The sequence below is a fragment of the Acipenser ruthenus genome, chromosome 4 (assembly GCF_902713425.1).
Source record: "Acipenser ruthenus chromosome 4, fAciRut3.2 maternal haplotype, whole genome shotgun sequence".
Lineage (NCBI taxonomy): Eukaryota > Metazoa > Chordata > Actinopteri > Acipenseriformes > Acipenseridae > Acipenser > Acipenser ruthenus.
Window position 1 is genome coordinate 8,359,584 of NC_081192.1, and position 22,685 is coordinate 8,382,268.

At 38.3% G+C, this 22,685-nt stretch overlaps 2 protein-coding genes across 2 annotated transcripts in view; one reads left to right on the forward strand and one right to left on the reverse strand.

Annotated features, from left to right (window-relative positions):
- Window positions 1–10,117: 10,117 nt before the first annotated feature.
- Window positions 10,118–20,207, forward strand: LOC117399213 (cell division cycle-associated 7-like protein). The gene is made up of 10 exons (XM_033998261.3): window positions 10,118–10,409; window positions 11,447–11,584; window positions 15,120–15,254; window positions 15,971–16,303; window positions 16,972–17,043; window positions 17,475–17,657; window positions 18,342–18,485; window positions 18,573–18,722; window positions 19,025–19,161; window positions 19,425–20,207. Exons 1-10 carry the CDS (start codon window positions 10,392–10,394, stop codon window positions 19,453–19,455), a joined length of 1,341 nt encoding a protein of 446 aa, XP_033854152.3. The 5' UTR covers window positions 10,118–10,391; the 3' UTR covers window positions 19,456–20,207.
- LOC117399496 (dynein axonemal heavy chain 11-like) overlaps window positions 20,197–22,685 on the reverse strand; it is a 79,959-nt gene continuing 77,470 nt past the window's right edge. The window contains exons 79-82 of the mRNA XM_059021940.1: window positions 22,561–22,676; window positions 22,298–22,410; window positions 21,683–21,823; window positions 20,197–20,565 (exon numbers count right to left, since the gene is read on the reverse strand). Coding sequence (XP_058877923.1) covers window positions 20,321–20,565; window positions 21,683–21,823; window positions 22,298–22,410; window positions 22,561–22,676 — 615 coding nt within the window. The 3' untranslated portion in view covers window positions 20,197–20,320. The remainder of the gene's footprint in view (window positions 20,566–21,682; window positions 21,824–22,297; window positions 22,411–22,560; window positions 22,677–22,685) is intronic.

Here is a 22,685-nt window from a genome sequence, read left to right on the forward strand (position 1 = left end):
AGCTGGAGCGGACGGGTGGCGGACGCAGGCAGGCCAGCCAAGAGGGAGTTGCAGTAGTCTAGGCAGGAGAGTACCAGGGCCTGGACCAGGAGCTGGGTGGCGTAGTTGGTGAGGAAGGGTCGGATTCTTTGTATGTTGCTCAGGAAGAATCGGCCAGTGCGTGCCAGAGTAGAGATGTGCTGGGAATAAGAGAGGCAGGGGTCCAGGGTGATTCCGAGGTTCTTAGCTGAGGAGGAGGGAGAGAGTGTGCTAGATTCCAAAGGAACGGAGATAGATCAGAGGAGGGGGAGGAGGAGGAGGAGGAGGGAAAGAAAAGGAGGTCAGATTTAGAGAGGTTGAGTTTGAGGTGATGCGAGTGCATCCAGGAGGAGATAGCAGACAGACAGGTAGAGATACGGGAGGGGATTGTGGGGTCAGAGGGGGGTGGGGATGAGAGGAATAACTGAGCATAATCTGCATAGAAATTGTATGAGAAACCATAGGATGCGATGAGGGGGCCCAGGGAGCGGGTGTAGACAGAGAACAGGAGAGGACCCAAGACTGATCCGAGGTGTGGAGGTTGAGCCGCGCCAGTTTACCTGGTAAGTGCGTTTGGAGAGGTAGGAGGAGAACCAGGCCAGAGTAGTGCCAGAGATTCCCAGGTCAGCGAGACAGGATAGTAGAATAGAGTGATCGACAGTGTCAAAGGCAGCAGAGAGGTCGAGGAGAATTAGGACAGAAGAGAGAGAGGCAGCTTGGGCAGAGTTTAGTGAGTTAGTGACAGACAGGAGGGCGGTTTCAGTGGATACAACAGTATATACAACTTTTTTTTTTTTTAACTACAAGAAGATTAAATAGAACAGAATATTCCTCCATCTACTGCATGGGAAAAATAGACAGCTTTGCAATCAGATCTAAAAACATACAGTACTGTGCATTCTTAATACCCTCTGTTGACTATTCCAAAGCCAGTATTTAAAGCACACCTGCAGTCTCAATAGAGCTCTGAATCATGTCTGAACTCCTAGCACATCAGCTACACCAACCATTCAGTCTTCCCAGTGTGGAATAAAGAAATACTATATTTACTTCTGAAAATATCATAAGGCAAATGTTTATTTCTTCCAGGGGCAGGTTAATGGTTACATTTTGGTTCACCTGGAGTTCGGATTACAACAATTTATATATACAATGATATAAAAGTAGTGCAGTAGTGTAAGGATAGTGCATCAGCTGAGGATCCAGTAACGTGGTGCTGAGGTCAGGCGACTACAGTACACAGTAGGAGGGGCAGATCAAGAGATCTAGGAGTACATTCTCAACAGGTGAGTCCTGAGGAGGTGGCGGAAGGCAGTGAGAGACAGAGCAATCCTGAAGTTCTCCGGTAGCTGGTTCCACCACAGAGGGGCCAGGGAAGAGAAGGAGCAGGCTTGAGAGGATGGAGAGTGGAGGGAAGGCATGACCAGGGCCAGTAGAGGAGGAGTGGAGACACGATGGATTGGTAGGAGGGAGCGGTGTGGTGCACATCTAAAAAGGGCTGCATAAACAATAATGCAAATCAGAGTTTTTTTTTGTTTTTTTTTACTTGAACTTCAGCTTTTCAACCTACACCTAGATGGCTGTTTAGGCCCTTAATCCATCAAACCATTTCAACTAAAAAAAGTGTCCTGGCACAACCACAAGTTAGCCATACAGGCCTTTACTCATGTGTGAAGTCTGATTGATCACACACAGGGTTATTGTTATTAAGATTAGAATGCTTAGTGAGAAGTCAAAGACTAAGATAGGCAGAAAATGATGTAGCAAGCTGGGAGAGGCTGGCACAGGAAGCCAGCATATACTGTACATGATCAGATCATTCCCTAAGCTCTTTAAACCATCACACCAAAATAACTTATTTTCTTTGATGCACAAACCCCTGTGCTCACATAAACATATACAACATTCATTAGCATGGTGTAACTCTGTCTGGTCCTGCTATAATAGGAGGAAAGAGAGGCATTGATCTTTTCCTAATGCTGCTTGGTAACTTTTCTTTTTGATTGGCAGTTTAATGGTTACTCGCTTGTGATGACTGAAACTGAACATGATGCAAAGTGACATAACAAGAACAATACATTAGTTAAGATAACTGCTCATCCATTCCCATACTAATTGCCCTTTAAGATCAGGTATATATCTTTAAAGGGTTTGAGACACAGAGAAGATTGTGATAACCAGAAAGTTACACTATGCAGGTAATATTAGATTTTAAAAAGTAAAAAGGTAAATAGTTTCTTTGTTCTTTTTTTGATTGTAGGACATACAGATACACAGCCTACAGACTTCAGCATGAGGGCCTGATACATTCAAATGGCAGTTCAGATTAATGTATCCACCTGCTATGGCATTATTTTGTTTTATACACTATGAGAATTCTTTGTGAAAATCTTTAAATGTTGTTTGATATCTTTTTCTTTTTGATTACTATAGTGGGATGTGAAAAAGGTGATACTACACTGCCACCTAGAGGATGTCTTCACTCCACACATGTTACAATATCTTAAGATTTTCACCAGTTCTTCATTAGATTGGACTAGAACCATGTTAATAACTGAAGAATAACTAAGGAGCGCTTTATCAATTGGTGAACAAAGCAAACAAAATACATGAGTGATTTTACCTTCATATTGAAAGCACAATAATACTTTGTAAGAGTGTGCAAGATAAAGAGAACATGTTTAAAATAAATGAAAATATCTGGTAGAAAAATAAGTCGTTAATAAATGTTGAGGATAAAAATAACAAAATAAACCAGACGAAAAAAACACTGAGTAGCATGCAATAAATGTTGCTTTTGGTGACATGTTGTAGGTGGAATAGTTAATTTTACAGAATATGAAAAACACTGCTGACCTTTTTTTAGTGAATCATTTCAGTGCTTTTAGAGGCCCTGGTCTTGAAAGGTGCTATATGAGTGCGATGTTGTTGTTGTTGTTGTCAATGCAGAAACAACGTCTAAGGCCTAGTTGCTATAGAAACGTTGGTAACAGCTTCATCAGAAATGCAGCCGCCTTTCCTACCTGCAGAGGTCACTGCTGTTCCATAAACTGAAAGCTTAGAGCTACTCCCTCATAAGCATATTTCCTAATAATGAGGAATAGTTTCCAGCCGGATCTAGTTTGGAAGAACTGCACGTAGGAAATGCAGTAACGATTCTTTCTAGCATAGACATTTTTATTGTAACAGAGGAGTTCTGTTACTGTGTGGGTATCTGCTGAGAGACGAGAGTTACAGAGAGGGTTTTAATGTTGAAACGTCGCTCAGGCAGTTGCATTGGTTGGTGGCCGCCGCTAGCAGGAGCACATACACAAACACAGTGTACATAATTACAAAAATGCAAAACAAAACACAGTCAGAAAAAACAGCTATAAAACAAAGGTGGCCAAGCTCAAGGCGTGCTCTGCTCCCTCTAAAAGGGAGGTCCCGAGTCAGGAACCTTCTCCCTATACAAACTCAAATACACTTTGGTGAGATTAAAATACCCTAAATGAATCCCTACCATAAACACACTGTGATCCTCGGTCATGCACTGGTTATCCACACAGTCGTGAATCCTCACGCTAGAACACAGAACACAGAACATAGAACACAGAACTGGCTTTCAAGCCCCTAATTGGGTTTCAATTAGGCAGGCAGGGGGGTCTAACCTCCCAGGCCTGCCATCCAGCACACACTTTGTTTTTACAAGATTTAACATATTTTATTTACAATCAAAATGAAACCACATTTTATTTAGAAACCCCACAAAATATACCTTATTTACAGGGGCAGGCCTTAGCCTGCTATAGAATCAAACCAGTTGAAAAACAATGGTGTAGCAGTAATAATAGAAAGAAAGAATTCAGTGGTAGCCTGACTGTGGCTCTGTTTCCTAATTGCACTGCAGCACAATACTCAGTAATACTTAATACTGCTGAATGCATGTGCTGTTCAGTGTAAGCAGGTTTAAGCTGGGACTGCATGTTGTGGGAATGACATACAGGTGACTTGCAGCTCACTGGTCTCTCGCTTATATAGTATAATAGGCCCCTTAGACCAAGAAGAACACATTCAGTTTCTGGACTTTCTTAACCCCATTTCCCCTAAAAACACTGGACTCGAGATGAACCAGTACAGTGTTGTACTAGCAAATATTACATAATAATCCTACAAATACTTTCTGTACCAATTCCCTTCCTCATATTCAGCCTCGATTAACAGCAAAACAAGTATGTCAGCAACCTACATTCCACGGCACAGCTGAAAACTCAAAATGATGTATGTTGAAAACGTTAATGCAAAGGTATATAGAGAATAGTATAGAATAAGAATTAGCAATGACATGTTTTATCACAGTTTGATAAGCAATAATATAAGTGTAACATAACAACAGAAGACTGAACTGACGAACAGACACCTCCATATATCCCCAGAATCTGATGCTCTCCATAACTTATACCAAATAATATTATAAACAAGTTACATGATAATTGGGTTAGATGTTCCTCTGATATACAGATAGACAGATCTACGGACAGACAGACACCCCCTAATCCCTCAGAAATGTAATACGCTCAATAATTTAAGCTAAATAATGTTATGACCAAGTTTTATGACAATTGGATAAGCGTTTCTGCAGATATACACAAAAATGTAAGAGTGACACACAGAGATACAAACATCAGCTTTCAATATGATAAACGCTTTTCCCAGGGTAATTTATCATTTAGTCATGAAGAATACATGAGTCAGGAATGTAGCCAAGCTAATGAGAGGTAAGAATATGTGTTTATGCCTTTAATGTTATGTTGGCATTGTGCAATATTTTGTTTTCTTCTTTAAACAAATGTTTTTGTATTAAAAGACATAGACATCTTAGTTTTTATGTCTATGACTGTCAACATATCCCACTGGATCAATTCAACAAGATCCTCTATGGCACATGCTATTGCCTATTAACCATCTTTTTATTTTTAAAGAACAAGAAGAAATAGATTTAAAATCATGTATTAAGCTTTTAGAAAATACATTTAAAGCATCATTTTGTTGTTGTGTGTTTGAGTTACAAATCGTGCATTCCACCGACTCTGTTCCACACCCTGCTGTGACAAGGCACTGGAAAGAAGCCAGGAAGAGAGAGACACATTCAGAGATTTGAATGAAAGTGCCTGCAATCCCAGGGGGCTGTTTATTTTCTGCACCTGGTAACAGTTTTATTTCAGCAGGGGCTCAGATAGCATTTCTGTTCCTGTTATTTTCCTAATAGCATGACAAGGTATCTGATAGGCTGACAAAAGTATCAGAACGACTGATATCCTGTACAGGCAATGGGTTTACACATTTTAAAAATGGCTGAATAAAGATCCTTTGTTGTTGTTGTCTTATGTCATCATGCTACAGATACATACACACACATTCTTAAAGGTTTCATATGGGATTCACAAAGCCTACTTATGAGGATTAGCCACAGCAGAGCGTGATGAATCACTTTGGAATCTATTCAAATCCAACATGTAAGTGTTAATGACCAATACTGGTGCTGTTTACTTTCCTTTTTCATTTTCATTTTCATCATTTCAAACACTCCTAGGCTATGGCTAATTGTATTGTAAACTTTAGTGTGGTTCAGGGGGCAGGAGCTCCTCCCCCATTCTGTCTCTATCTTGCTTTTCCATTTCCTCCATCATCTCTTCCTCCTATGCTACACTGCTCCACCACTGCAGCGATCTCCCTCTGAGGGCGTGACGCTCACTTCCCAACCTCAGAGTCCCAGCCACGCTGCCTGGAAGGTTCTCTGTGAGTCAGAGAGGACCTATGACTGGGATTGATTATGGATACAAATGAAAATACTGTGATATGTTTACAAGGTCAGCTCTGTACAGAAAACATGAACTTGACTATGAATTATGGAAAGTCTCTGCAGTGAGGAATATGTACAATGTGCAAGCATAAACTATACAATGTATACTATACTATAAGACTCAATGTTGGAATATGTAGCACTACTAAAAGAATAATAATATAGTGCCTTTCATAGTGGCCCACCATCACAAAGTGCTTTACAGAGGTATGCTGTGAACTGTGCATTATATGCAGAGTCACTTACAATAGGACAATGATTTAACATCTCATCTGCAGGATGGAGCACAAGGAGGTTAAGTGACTTGCTCAGGGTTACACAGTGAAAGTCGTGTGTCAAAGAATTAATTAAAAAAAAATATATTACTACATATTAATCATCAACAACAACCTTTCAAGACCAGGTCCTCTCAAAGCACTCATATATTGTATATAGTTAGGTGCCGGCTTGCGCACACCTTATTAGACTTTTTCTCAGAAGACACCATACATTCATTCTGTAGATCGAATCTTCCATACTGTAATTGTTAAATGTAATACATGAACCCCTAATACTAGCAAACACCTTCAATATGGTTCACTCATCATGTATGTACTAGGCTACCCCTCACCAGTTATTCAAGTGGGATCTTTACATTCTGTTAATATATAAAAGCTACAATTCACCGTCGCAAGTACATTTCAGTCACTATTAGGAAGGCAGAATACAGTATCTGCCCATTTTTAATAGAGAACTGTGTAAGTAAGGGGGTACATAAAGGTACACCTAGGTATGTTGGTACAGACCTATAGGAGATGCTCAGTTGGCCGATTCAGTGCTCAAGACTGCACAGATTACACATTTTTCAGGAGGAACAGTATTCACTTTAGGAGCCATCTGGAGATGTGACTGCAGATTTATACCCCCAACTTCCCTGGAGGAATCAGAGCTGATTATCATTGAAGAATGGTCATGGATCTCTCCAGAACCACTGAACCATTAAACCATCAGAATGTGAAGTCAGGCTTCTACTGAACTACGGCAAGCTTTCTGATGCTCTTTTACTTCTGTGGATTCTCCAACTGCAAAAGAAAATAAGCAAGGCAGCACCATGTGATCTTAAACAGCTGCCCCAAACGTGGTTATACAAAGCTAGTTTTAACAAAGCTACCTGCTGTGAACCATTGAGCGGGTGCTTGTAAAAGGGAAGGTAATAAAGCAAGTCTGTGATTTCATTTATTCAGGCTGATTAGGCACACTTTGCATAGTGTATCATTTGCGTGTCACCTAATGACTGACTAGCTTGCCTGACTCATTATTACTGGTGTCTAATGAAAGGAAGAGTACAAGAATAAAGAAGAGTTGACGGAAGTAGCGCGCTGTTTTACCTCAAAGAAACGTCGTGCAGAAATTCAGCCCAGCTGCAGGTGTTCCAGCGACAATGCGGGAAGTGGTTAGATTCCAATTTAGCAGAAAATTACGTACATTTATTATTGTTTGTGGGCGAAAGATACTCATCCCAAGGCAATCATCCATGGTTTAAATGTAGAAGACAAGCATTCAGCTGTCTTTCTCCTGACTTAAAACAATTAGCATCTTGGGCAGCGTTCAACAGCATTGTGTACTAATTATTTGTAGTTTATTTTTTCTTGGAAACCTCGTTTTGTCAGTGGTCTTTATGGATAATTTACCCGATTAGATAAACCCATTCAGAATGCAAAATGCTATGTAAGAACTCTTTATTGTGTTAGTGTTTTGAACTGGAAAATCTCTCCCCATTACCAGTACCAATTTGCATATTCTCTTGCATTACCTGGTAATGGCATTGGTAATGTATGGAGGCCTATAGAATTTGCTACTAAAAGATGTATAAAAAACAAAAACAACAACAACAACAAAAAAACAGATACAGCTGCACATGAATGAGGTATGCTTTAAAGAGACAGGCTAGGTTTAAACATTACATCTTTACAACAGTATTTTGACAGTGTTTTAGACCCCCTCTTGTTTTTTTCCAGGTACACCTGGTGCTAAGGAATTGGTGTACTTTCATGAATTTAATGAATTGTTAGCATCAATTGGCATATTGTGCAATAAGTAATGGATATTGTACTTTTATGGACACAATCACAGAGAAGGACACCAGGTTGCAACACACTGAGGTAACCTTTATTGAACTAACTAACATGGCTGTAAGCCCCTTCCTCGTAGTATATAGTTTGCCTGTAAATTAACCTTTTACAGGACACATCCTCTTTTTAATAAAGACAGAAATACAATTAACATCTTTATAATTTTATTTTTCCTGCATAGCATCCATTTTCTTCCTTCCTTAAAACTGAAATGGAAAAATAAACTTAAATTTTGTAAACCTCTTCCACCCTCCCTGACCATGTTTGGCCAAACAGTACAGGTCTAATCTTTCTTCCACAGGTTCTTGATGAGAAACAAGCTGCATCCTCACTACTCCACACTGCTGCCCACCTTTACATTGGTGTTTCCATTTTTTTGTTCACTACCTGTACATACCATTTGTTTAAAATTCATTACATTTTATAAAAGTATGCCAAGGTAACTCTGCTTGATACATTCATAGTTGACATGCCTGTACTATGTATTCATAATATATACATGCCTGTACAATGCATTCATCATATATACATGCCTGTACAATGTATTCATCATATATACATGCCTGTACAATGTATTCATCATATATACATGCCTGTACAATGTATTCATCATATATTTCTGGACTTTGCTATGTTATTTTCCAATTTGTTTTGCTTGTGCCTACCTTAAGGGTCACATTTAAGTTTATTAACTGTTCAAAAACACTTCCAACTTACAGAACTAACAAGTTAACAGATGTTACTAATTTTGTTTTAATAGTCAGTTAATAAGCCAATTTCTAAATAATGCAAAAGCTTATGATATAAAACACAGTCTGATTTGCAGTAAGATCTTTAAAGGTGTCTTATGTAACTAGTTCTAATCGTCTGTTCTTTCCTTGCAATAATGTGCCTGTAATATTCTTTCATTCCATTAGATGGCAGTGATGCCCTGTTTACAGCAAGCACTAAAAGATTATTTGGACTGTTATGGTCACAAATAAATTTAGACTATTAAATTGAATACAGTGTTTGAATCCTATTCCAGCCCACTCAGACCACGCTACAGTATAAGACCCAGTGGAAAGTGATTCTGTCTCCTGTGAGTTTAAACCAGTGTGGACACTATCAAAGATATTCTATTAAAATATATTTGGCTCTAATGGACTTTAATTAAACGTGTTAATGGGATTAAAATGTAAAAAAGTCAATTTCTTGACAATTAGTTTGTAGTACCTACTGTCTGAACCCAGATAACACTTTTATACTCCAATGGGTGAACTCCAGTCAGGGTAATTTTTTAATTAGCCACATTTATTGACCTGCCTGACCTTTAAAGCAAGGTGTGGAGAAATGGGTAAGAAAGACATATATGTGGGTTGCAATACCTTGGGACTCACCATTGCAGAAACCAGTCTATTTGGGATAATAAGAAAAATACCATACAGACATCCTGTACCGGTGTAGGGCCAGAAAATAGTACATTGTCAGAATGTGGTATGTGTACCAAAACTTGACCCGTGTAACATCAGAAAAAATGGTATGACATTGATTCGGAAGTGCTGTGATTTATTACTGCACAAATCACTACAAACAAGACAAACCAAGTTCACCCACAGAATCGGATATGTTTACAATTTCAGATAACCCAATTTGTTGCTCATCAGTTAAAGTCTCATACATTTGCTGAATTGTGAAAAAAAATATATTAAAATGAACTTTAAGAGCCAAAGTCAGTACATCTTACCACTTTCAGATGGTCTTTTCCTTGTTTTTTGAGCTAAAATCATTTGCACATGCCTGGGCAAGCGCAGTACACGATGTCCCACGTTTTAATGCGTACCCAATTATTCTCAAAATCTTGTGATTGTTTTATTTAATATATTATTAATAACAACATAGGTAACTAAATATGTTATGAGATGAGGACAGGCAAATATAATATTTTAAACCCACTGCCTGTGGGTTTAAAATTGTAGATTTATATGGCTCTTTGAAATATATATAATTTCTTTTTTAAATGACCAATATTGTATGACAGTTATACTTTATTTTAACAGGCCAAACCATAGCAGGTAAGTCTTGAGATACTGAGATACAGTAAGCATGTAAGAACCCATGGTTTCCCGCGAAACTGCAACGAGCACTGTTTGGCTGAAACTGGACTAACCCATTCCAACAAGCAAGGGGGGATAGGAACTTCCTTATTTCTATAAAATCAAGCTTATAGCCGTCTGTAAACATGTTTCAAATATAAATACAATCACACTAAATATTTTACTCAAATGTACTCAAATATTATGATATGTTAGAAACAGTTACATTTCGAAAGGCACCCCGATCAAGGTATCCTCTCTGTTCCTGGGACCTGAGAATTGTCTTCATTCATTTGTTTTGGTAGAATTATAATTAGGGCTTTTGAACTTTATAAAAAGGGGAATATGCCTGCGTCTACAAAGGTGAGTTTTATACACGAGAGCCTACAATCTTGGAGTTATTTGTAACTTTTGCGGAAAGCACGTTGTGTTGGTGACTTTTTTTTTTTTTTTTGCATGATTATTATTATTATTATTATTATTATTATTATTATTATTATTATTTAATGGAAACCAACCTTTTAAGAATTTGAAATAACAGCACTAATGTTCCCAGTTTCTATTTGATTTGGAAAATACTAAGCAGTCTTACGTTAAGTGCACTCAGGTTTGTTTCTTGTGCAAACACACAACATATTACATTATAAACCAACTGTTAATATCAAGCAGGCACAGACGGGTCTGTTTTTTATTATTATTTTTACACAAAGCAGGTATTTTGGTCATAAGTGCTCTTGTAGATCCAAAAGCAAAACAAAAACACGCTTACCACAACGTAAAATGTTAAATAATAACGTATTTTTTTAAGTTTCAGTTTATCGGTGAAAGCTCGTGCACACTCCCACGCATCACTCACCACACAGCACATTTTTACAGTACAGTATCCTGTACCGTATCTGTTATTCTAATACTGCTGCTACTACAAATATACTGTACTTGGACAGCATCAAGGCCCCAGTAATCTCATTCAAAACGTTCATACTAACACAGTTAACTTGTTGCATTCTATTGAATATTGCATTTTAGTATTGCACTTCCTGTACTATACTGTATTTAAATATTAATTTTCCATTGTAACCCTGTGCTGCCCACTAACTAAGGGCTATGCCAAATAAATAATTATTATTCAATAAATAAATAAAAACACCTGGGCAAATACATGTTGCACTAATATATAAAATTAAAGATGTTCTCCAGTCTGTTATCACTTAGTCATGTTAGTAGTGACATGGTAAAGTAGATTACCTACAACATTACACATGCATAAATGTATGCATGTGTAAAACTGTAAGTTTGGTAGACTGATGGAAAAATATATTGCCCTCTGTATTCTCATATACTAAATAAATTGTGCAAAGATGCATATAAAGAAAAGTTCCTTTCTCCCATTTTATGTACAGGTACCCAAAGCACTGTTACAGATTTTTGAAATCCAAAGTGATGATGAAGATTTCAAAGGGTTCAGGAATTCCCTTACAATCGAAACATCATCTGAGGATAGCCGGGACAGCTTCCAGTCACTGGATTCGGGAAAGGGAGTAAGCATGGCACTCGCAGTATTGTCATCTGAAGGGCTGCGGGGCATAAGTATATACAGACCCAGGGGGCTGTTTCCCAAAAGCTACTTTAACCTAAACAGTAACTTGAATTGTATTATAGTGCCTTTCACACCCAGGTGTCTTTTCAAATAATGAAGTCAGAATAACTAAAACAGAGGTCAGAGAGCCATTGGCAAACTCAGACCACAACATGGTCTCATTTGAAGTATTTTTTAAAACCCCAAAAGTAATGACTAAAGCTAAGGTTTACAATTTTAGAAAATCAAACTATGAAGGTATGAAACTGAGACTAAGTGAAGTAGATTGGAGAAAAATAGAGAAAACATCAACAGAAAAAGGATGGCTGTTTTTTAAAAATGTAGTACTAGATGCGCAAAACAATTACATCCCAAAAGTAGACAAATCTAAATCTAAAACAAAATGGCCAAAATGGTTTAATAGATCAATTTTAAAAAAAATTTGGCGAAAAAAGGCACTTTACAGAGCGTTTAAAATGGACCAAAAACAAAGTACACAGAAAGAGTACTTGGAACTGCAAACACTAGTCAAAAAGGAAGTTAGAAAGGCCAAGAGAGAGATAGAAATCAGTATTGCTAAGGGGGCTAAAACCAATTCCAAAATGTTTTTCCAATATTATAACAGCAAGAAAACATTCAAAGAGGAGGTTAAATGTCTAAGAGACACAAATGGCAAAATCATAGATGAAGAAAAAAAAATAGCAAATATATTAAATGATTACTTTTCACATTTTTTTACAAAGGAGGACATGGATTAGGGAGTGGTTAACATGTAGAAAACAGAAAGTACTGATTAGAGGAGAAACCTCAAAATGGAGTGAGGTAACCAGTGGAGTACCACAGGGATCAGTATTAGGTCCTCTGCTATTCCTAATCTACATTAATGATTTAGATTCTGGTATAGTAAGCAAACTCGTTAAATTTGCAGACGACACAAAAATAGGAGGAGTGGCAAACTTGCAGCAGCAAAGGTCATTCAAAATGATCTAGACAGCATTCAGAATTGGGCAGACACATGGCAAATGAAATTTAATAGAGAAAAGTGTAAAGTACTGCATGCAGGCAATAAAAATGTGCATTATAAATATCATATGGGAGATACTGAAATTGAAGAAGGGAACTATGAAAAAGGCCGAGGAGTTTATGTTGACTCAGAAATGTCTTCATCTAGATAATGTGGGGAAGCTTTAAAAAAGGCCAACAAGATGCTCGGATATATTGTGATAAGTGTTGAATTTAAATCAAGGTAAGTTATGTTAAAACTCTACAATGCATTAGTAAGACCTTACCTAGAATATTGTGTTCAGTTCTGGTCACCTCGTTACAAAAAAGATATTGCTGCTCTAGAAAGAGTGCAAAGAAGAGCAACCAGAATTATCCCGGGTTTAAAAGGCATGTCGTATGCAGACAGGCTAAAAGAATTGAATCTATTCAGTCTTGAACAAAGAAGACTACGCGGCGATCTGATTCAAACATTCAAAATCCTAAAAGGTATAGACAATGTCAACCCAGGGGACTTCTTTGACCTGAAAAAAGAAACAAGGACCAGGGGTCACAAATGGAGATTAGATAAAGGGGCATTCAGAACAGAAAATAGGAGGCACTTTTTTACACAGAGAATTGTGAGGGTCTGGAACCAACTCCCCTGTAATGTTGTTGAAGGTGACACCCTGGGATCCTTCAAGAAGCTGCTTGATGAGATTCTGGGATCAATAAGCTACGAACAACCAAACGAGCAAGATGGGCTGAATGGCCTCCTCTCGTTTGTAAACTTTCTTATGTTCTTATGTTCTTATGTCTCAAGGCACCGTACAAAACAAAACAGTCAAGCACAAAGGGCTGAGAAGATCCATTATATAACTAGGACCCTGACCGTGCAAAGCCTTGTAGGTCAACAATAATATATATATATATATATTTTTTTTTAATTTAGTCGTCGCCAATTTTTTTACCCCGGTTTTCTCCCCAATTTTGGTATGCCCAATTATTATCTGTATCCTCGGCTCACCGCTCACAACCCCCCCGCCAACTCGGGAAATGGCGGCTGGAACACGCGTCCTCCGAAACGTGCTCCTGCCAAGCCGTCATTTTTCACACTGCAGATCCACAGCAATGCCACCAGACCTATAGTGCCGGAGGACAACACAGATCTGGCGGCTCCACTGCAGAACCACAGTCACCCTATTGGCCACAGGGGTCGCTGATGCGCGGTGAGCCGTGGATTCCCCTGCCGACCTAAGCCCTCCCTACCCGGGCAGCACTCAGCCAATTGTGCGCCGCCCCCTAGGAACTCCCGGTCACGGTCGGCTGTGACATAGCCTGGATTCGAACCTGCGATCTCCAGGCTATAGGGCACATCCTGCGCGGAGCGCCTTTACTGGATGCGCCACTCGGGAGCCCCTAACAATAATATTTTAAAGGAAACACGGGACTGGATAGGAAGCCAATGCAAACGCTTAAGGACTGGAGTAATGTGTTCTGTCCGCTTGAACCAGTAAGAACCCTTGCTGCTGCATTTTGCACCATCTGCAATTGGTTGCAAAGAGCGAGCAGGAAGATTAATATAAAGAGCATTACAGTAATCCAAACGAGAAGTAACAAATGCATGAACAAGAATCTCAGCATCCCTAGGGGGCAGAAAACGACACACTCCGGTAATTTTCTTTAAATAATAAAACCCTGTCTTTACCATTGAAGAAATATGTTTTTCAAATAAAAGCTTCGAGTCAAGTTAAACACATAAACTGCGGACTAACAAAGAGGCATCTGCAAGGCAGTCACGAGAAGAGCATGAAAACCCAGCAAAAGAGCAACGCAACAACACAGCAACATTACCTAAAGAATAAACAGCAGTGCTTCCAACACTTTTAACTTTCTCCAAACATTCTTGAACTTCTATTTAAGTTCACAGGTGTGCCTAGGGTAGTTCTGAGATGTCTGTGGTGGTTACAACACACTGCAACATAATTGGGGGAACACCTACACACATTTGCACTTGCATGTAATGGCTAGTTTACAAAAAAAATGTTGCTTTTCAGCAGTGCTGTACTTTAATCTGAGAAATACTGCAGACAAACTTGTAGACTGAATGTGTTTTTCCCCAATGAAACCGTTTATACTAAAAGAGACTATGTTCATGGTTTACCTTGCTTGAAAGAGTACTCACGAGTTTTCTGTTTTCTGGAACTGGATCCCGTAGTGTAAGTATTCAAAACTAGAAATCGTATGGGAGCTGTTAATGTGAATTTACAGCATGTTAAATACGCATATTTGTTTTCAGTCTAGTCTTTGCAGAAAGTTTGTTTGCTTGACAAATCCACCATCATTATTGGCATGTTTAGCAGCCAGTCTCCCATTATGAACTTCTGTGTAACTGACAAAATCCAAACATGGGTAGCATTACATATGCTATTGACAGTAATCAGAATGAAGCGGATATAACATGCTAACCCGTGGGTCAGCTGAATGTCTTAACAGTTTCTTCACTGAATTTTCAGGATCTTTGCTTTCGCTCCATGTATATCACTGAGGAGCTGGTGAAGATTTTTACAGAGGATACAGACACCAAGGATGAGGAGTTTGAGGGCTTTACAGAGGGGGATCTGCAACTCAATGGCTGGATACAATCCATGGTTAGAACTTAAAAAGCTATACCTGCATTGTAACCGTTACGAAAGCTATTTTGCCTTATTCAAAAAATACGGTAATTTAATGGAAGCAAATGTAGACTTGGCACACCTCCACAGCCATTTTAACTTAGGACATTTTGAAATGAAAGCTCTCTGTGAAACCTGCTATATATTTGGGTATATGGCTTCATTTTTCAATTATTTTGTTGCCAGCCATCAATTGCTTTCCTGGAAAGTGTTTTGTTAATATAACCGCCTGCATCGTATTCATATAAACCGAGCAAGTGTAATGCGAGTATTAATATTTGTTAGACGATGTAGTGTTGTATTGTACTAGTTTTTCTCGTTTAACTGACATTCCATCATAACAACACTGTATAAAAACATAATGTACTACATTAACTATTATTATTTATTATTATTATTATTATTATTATTATTATTTATTTCTTAGCAGACGCCCTTATCCAGGGCGACTTACAATTGTTACAAGATATCACATTATACATTATTTCACATACAATTACCCATTTATACAGTTGGGTTTTTACTGGAGCAATCTAGGTAAAGTACCTTGCTCAAGGGTACAACAGCAGTGTCCCCCCACCAGGGATTGAACTCACAACCCTCCGGTCAAGAGTCCAGAGCCCTAACCACTACTCCACACTGCTGCCCTATAACTGTAACTATAACATAATGTGCTATTTTTTTCCTCCCAGTCCATGGATTCTGATTCTGAAGAGGACATTAGTTTCTCCTCTGATGACGAGCAAGAAGTCCCTCCAAAGAAGAGAGTCTCTGGCCTTTGTGTTGCATTCAAATTCCCCGTTAAGAAGCTTGTCGGAACACCTCTAGCAAAGGGGAAGAAAGAGTCTTTGAAATCTGAGGAGGAGGAGGAGGAGGAGGAGGAGGAGAACCGCAAGGGGAAAGCCAAGCCACAGCGCCAGAGAGCAGACTCTGATTCTGAGCCTGAAGAAGATTGTAATAATGCAGCAGACCAGCCAAACACTTTACAGAAACGGGCAAAGAACATCAAAGAAAACAAAGACATGGTATGTATTTTTTAACCTGTGTATAGTGTCTCGAAACGGAATATCAATTGGGGTAAACACAAAATCAGCAAATGCAGTTTTATTGTGTTAAGAGTAAAATGTACGGGGTCCCTGAGTGGCTCACCTGGTAGCAGTGCAGCCGCATGGTGCGCAGGGTGAGTCATACAGCACAGGTTTGCGTCCTGGCTGTGCAAAGTAGGCCGGTCTTTGCTGGGGACTCCGAAGGGAGCATTGCATTGACTCTGCCACTCCCGTGGGTGAAGGAGGTAGAACCGACAGGGACTGTTTCCCCTCATCGCTCTACAGCGAACCCTGCTGGCCAGGCACCCAGTGAGTTAAGAGTAGACACCTGCAGGGCTGGCCTTTGGCCTCCAGAAGTTGGTAGATCGCTGACATCCACTCTCGAGTTCCTGGGTGAAAAAGGAAGCTGGCTTTATCGGAGAACACCCACTGAATCTTAGGGTCTCCTGAGCCATGCGGGGAATTGCTGCAGTGAGGAGAAATTCCAAATTTGGAGAACTCCTAATTGGAGTTTTAGAATTTTAGAACTCCTAAAAAACTATAATTGGACACTAAATGTATTAAAAAAATGTAATAAATAATAATACAATAAAATTCAAATGTTGGATGGCTTAAACCTTTGTTTCATTATTTTCTTGCTATTGCAGCTTGCCAAGTTACTGGCAGAACTGAATTCCATGCCTGACCTTTTCCCTATGAAGACACCCAGTACAACACCTGTGAGTACAGCTCAATATAGCTAGTTATTAGCATAGACTAAATGCAATTGTGTAAGTATAGGTGCCAATGTCTGTATAGATCATAACAGTAATTAACAGATCTGAACATTTCAATGCAATGTGATGTACAACACATTGTACATGTAGAATTTTCTTTGAACTGCTTCAACCTTTCTTTATGTTCAGTGCTAATTGGTTGTGAAAGCAAAGGATCTCTTTGGAAAATTACTGTCAGAAATAGCATGGACATCATCAGAATAGGAATAAGATTTTTTTTTTTTCTGGAAAACTTTGGGAAAAAGTTCCAGGGGTATGAAACCTAAATCGCTGTGTTTTTATTTATTTATTTATTTTTTAAAGCATGGGAGAGGTCTGGCTGATGTGTATGTTGTCCCTAATATATTTATTTATTTTTATTTTCTCTTGTTTAGAAACGGAAAAAATCCCTAAAGAAGAATTTTTCAGACGGACTGAGCGGGCGTCGAAACCCTTCCCGGAGAGCCCGACCCCCTGAGCGGTTTGGTTTGGAGGGCTTTTCCATGTCCCCCACCAAACAAATGGAGCAGCTGAACAGCATTAGAAGGAGAGCAGCAATGAGAAAGATGTTGATTGAGGTTTCTGTTTAAGCTTATTCTTTTAGACCAAAATCGTACTGAGAAAATCTCCTAAATATCAAAAAGATTTATTTTTAAGGCATGTTGATGGGTGAAAAGTGGGGTATCCTTCTAGTACATTGTGTTAAATGCTCTGTCTCTCCAACCTGCTGACCCGCTATGTCCCTGCATGTAAGCTGAGGTCCTCTGACTCAGGCATGCTTGTTATACCCAAGCTAAAGAGCACCACACTTGGACTCTTTTAGTTTCATGGCTCCGACTCTCTGGAACTCTCTCACAGCTTCAGTGCATGCAGCTCCCACAGTCGCTCGCTTCAAATCAGCTCTCAAGACCCACTTGTTCTCTCTTGCTTTTCTTTAAGCCTGATATCTGTTATTAGCTGCTGTCTAAATTGCTATTTCAAGTTTGACACATGCATCTACAATGTTTAGAATTCTCATCCTAGACTTTTATTTAATGTATTTGCATTGTTTTTTACTGTTTGTATTTAATGTACTATGCCCTGTATCTCACTGTATTTAATGTATTATTCCTCACTATCTTATAAAGCGCTTTGTGGTGGTGGTCCACTATGAAAGGTGCTATATAAAATAAAGATTGATTGATTGATTGATTGATTGATTGATTGATAGATATTGCTACAGTACAGCTTAGTCAGATTTCTAATAGAATTGATACTTGCAGGTGAATGATAAAGGGATGAGCAGTGGCAGCCCCAAAAAGAGGTCTTCTAAACACAGCGATCAGCGCTCTGTGGAAGACATAACTGAAGAGGAACTAGAGAATGTAGCCATATCCTCTAAAGACAAACTTTACGATAAAATTAACGTAAGTTCATTATTTTTTGGAGCTTGTTTACCATTACTGATCATAATCAACCCTTGTAAGCATGTGTCACTTTGTATTTCTCGGTAGGGGAGTACTTGTCATCAGTGCAGACAGAAAACCACGGACAGTAAAACAGTCTGCAGGAATCCCAATTGTTGGGGTGTGAGAGGCCAGTTTTGTGGGCCCTGCCTTCGCAATCGCTATGGGGAAGATGTGCGATCAGCACTGCTAGACCCTGTAAGTATATTGTTTTGCTTTTGTTGATTGGTCCAAGACCGCTATTGCATAGCAGTTTCTGCATTTCCTAGTTAGGTTAGCTTAGGAACGGATCAAACTGCTATGCAGTGGGAGTTGTATTGCCCCCCCCCCCCCAGTGCAACAGTTTGAGATTTAAACCAGTTATCATTGTCCATAGAGGTTTTATGATTTATGGCAGAAAGACACAGAAACTGGAGCCCAAATGAAGGCATTGTATCTGAAGGGTACTGGCAAAGAAGAAAAAGAGTCATGGTATGTAATGGCTGCACTTTATTTTTCAGCTGTGGGTCTGCCCTCCATGTAGAGGTGTCTGCAACTGCAGCTTCTGTCGCAGAAGGGATGGCCGATGTGCCACCGGCATCTTGATCCATATGGCCAAATTCTATGGCCACGGCAATGTTAAGGAATACTTGGAAAGGTATGCTATTTTTCTCCTTCATGTGATGTTGCTGCCATAACCTAACTTAGCAATGCAAAACTGGTAGAGTGTCTGCTTTAGTGCTCATTTTATTTGTAATTTTATTATTTGTAATTTTGGGATTTTATTTTCTCTTCTAACCCTAACGACATACTGTGTTCCTTGCCTGTTACTTTTTGTTGTTCACACTGCCTTAGTATGTCTGAATTGTTCTTATTTTTTAGCAAGTCTTGTTTACATGTACTCTTTCTCTTATTGTTTAGCGTTCAGAAAGAACTATCATTGGAAAAGTGAGGCCCTGCAAAGACAGAACGGAGCTTGGATATACTATGCCTGAGTTGTGTTTTGGAACAGGTCATTCTTCAGCAGTTTAAGGTCATTCTAGTTGAAGACTGACAAACCTTTTCAACAGTTCAACAGCTCTATTGTAAAATATTTGTTTATAGTTCTAATTTTTGTTTAATCTCCGAGGCTAAAATTAAAATATATGCCTTGTTTCACAGACCTGAACTACCACTAAGCCATTTATACTTTGTGTTCAGATAATTACATTTTGAATTATCTACAAATTTAGTATGACTGAAACACTTTCCACGAACAAAATGCTGGAGGAGTTTCAGTAAGGGTCTAAAGTATGAAAATATTCTAATTGGATATCAAAGATTGTCTATTGTGTCTGTTTTAAATTCTTTTTTAAAGACAAAGTCTAGTTAAGAAACATGTTGATCCCAAAGCATATTTGCTTATTTGTTTCAACCCTTAAGTTTTATTTGCACTCTTAAACATTAATGCTTTAAAAAAAAAAAAAAATAGTAAGATATTGAAGGGTCTTTTTGTGACTTTTTTTAAGATTGCACTTTTGTGAAAAATGTTTTATATATAGGGTCATTACCAATGATAGTGATACTGTTTTGTTTGTTAGTATGATTAACGTTTAACTGTGATTTATGTACACTGGACAGAAAGACACTTTAAATATGTGAACTGCAGTTTACTTTAGTACATATTTGTGAGTTTTAAATAAACACATCTATGCATTTATTAAATCTTGTTTTGTGATATGAATTTACATTAAAATATACACCACAGTAAGCTAACAAATATCAAGGTATAAAACAAAAAAATAAAAAAAAATTACAAAATTAAATTTTTACAAAAATTACACTGACAAGAGGAGTGCCACGCCTGCAAGGATCCATCTGGCTGGCTTCTCTTTGGTCTTCAGATTAAAAGTCCAGACATGGGTAGGCCCTCTTGTTTTGGTTTTGTATACAGGGCACGCGTAGATGCTCTTCGTTTCTTGCCTGTCAACCGGAATGGCTCTGACATAGATGACTGGCATGGCAGGAGTCAGGTCCTTCAGCCATGCTTCAGTGATACCACACTGGGCATCCCATCGGGCACCTAAATTACCCAGGAGGGCATGGTGTATGTTAGTAACTACATTATTAGTTTTTACTGTACTGTATTACTGTTACTATAGTATTGTGATTTGAAACTGGTAAACTATGCTTTACTTGCTCTTTTAAACTTCTATAAATGGCATCTATTTTTATTTATTTATTTATTTATTTATTTATTTATTTATTTATTAAGATGAATATTCTGTGGTAATCTACCATAAGGTAGTGTTCTGGAATGGAGCTTCCCGATTGGTGGATGAAAACTGTAATGTGGGTTTTATAAGAAAAATGATACTCTTATGCTTTGGGGCATGAGTTAATTTGCTTTAATTTATTCCATAATTTTTATATATATATATATATATATATGGGCTTCAGTGAGTTACAGGAATATAATTCCATCTAGGGTTTCTCTGACGTCATAAATTACGAGACCGAAGGTTGAGTAATTTATAAACTGTAACTCACTGAAGAGGCCCATCTATTATTTTTTTATACTACATGGATACCCTTGTGATGCTAATATTAAAGAAGATGAGGATCACCAGTACAGTTGTTTTTTTTTTAGTCTCTGTGCTGCACAGACGTTCTATGTCGTTATCCGTTAGTGCTTCAGCTTTATTTGGATGATTACCTTTACATAATTGAAAGTGATGGTCTCGAGGAGTCGAACGGGTCAAAGTTCAAGTATATTTTCCTCTAGAGGAATTATCGCTTTTTGACGTCACTACTGTGGTATTTTTTTCCCGAATGGCTCAGGATGCAAATATAGCCTTCATCCATGTATTATAGAGTGGACGTGGACTTTTAAATCTCCTGTTTGTCTAAATAAAATGAAAATAATCTTTAGTCTTTGAGTTAGTGTGTATCATTAAGGAACATTACGGAGTATGCAACCTTAGCTGTCTCAATTATCCTGAGCCATGGGAAACTGAAGTTTGAAGGACCATTCCCTCGTTATTGCCGTAAGTTAAGAGACAATCACGTGTACCGTAGACTCTTTCCTTACTGTGGTCGGCACCTTCGTATATTGAAGCATTGTTGTGCCCGAAAGGTTACATTGACTTATATAAACTTGTCTTGGAATAGGTTACCTAAAAGCAGTGCGAGACACTTACCTTCCATGTATAAACCATGAATATAAGCCCCTTCTCTTGGTGGATGCCCATAATCATCTTTGGTCTTCTTTGTTACATCGACAGTGAGGCACATCTTATCCAGAGGCCATTCATTTTTACGAGCCATGCTTTGCATAATGGCTGAAAAAAATAATGAAAATATGAATATGAAGGAGTAGATTTACAAAGATAGATATGTGGTGCTGCATTTGGAAAGCCTTACCTACTTGGTAATAAGTGAAACCAATGCATTACAAGTCTTCCACTTCAGAAATTAACCCAATTTTCTTTCTAGTTTGCTATACACCTATGTAATGTACATATGACCTTAACCCAAACCATTTTTTTCTGTCTGGTAATATCAATGAAACAACTAAAATATTGTAAATAATGTTCCTTTAAACCAAAATTATTTTAACCAAGTGTTGATTCTTTTTTTTTTTAATAACATGTGTTGCATACTTTGTAAATCACCATAAATGCTCTTAATTTCTATTTGAAATAACATAGTAACTTGTACTGCTGTTTTGATAGTTTTTTTTAATATGAAAATCAAATGTCATCTCAACAACTGTCTATTCATAAACTAAAATTGTACCATTTATTAATACTCACATGTCAGGAATGACTGAGGATTAAAGAACCCAGACAGCCAAACAACTGCAGGGAGGACAAGGTCTTGTGTCCAGGTGTCAAGCTCACGACAACGCAGCAGCAGATCATTTATCCTTCAAAAAAGATGAAATACCTGAGCAAGCTGTACCGTTCAAATATGAAATATAGTTTAGTTCAATAAAAAAAAGGGTCATTCCATTTTTTAATTACTCTGAAGTACCAGGATGGATTTCGAGGATGTCATGATAAACTCTGAATGTTACCATTGTCCAAGTCCATATGTAGATGGGTAAGCTAGTTTGGTCCACGATCCTGGCACAGTATCATAATACAAAGCTGACTGCAGAGCTTCCATTTCTGAAGAGATTGTCAGCTCTCCCTGAAAATA

Excerpts from the sequence above, each read along its gene's own strand:
- LOC117399213 (XM_033998261.3), top strand. Across the intron at positions 11,585-15,119 it reads CACTGGATTCGGGAAAGGGA|GATCTTTGCTTTCGCTCCAT; the intron begins GTAAGCATGGCA and ends CTGAATTTTCAG. Across the intron at positions 15,255-15,970 it reads ATGGCTGGATACAATCCATG|TCCATGGATTCTGATTCTGA; the intron begins GTTAGAACTTAA and ends TTTTCCTCCCAG.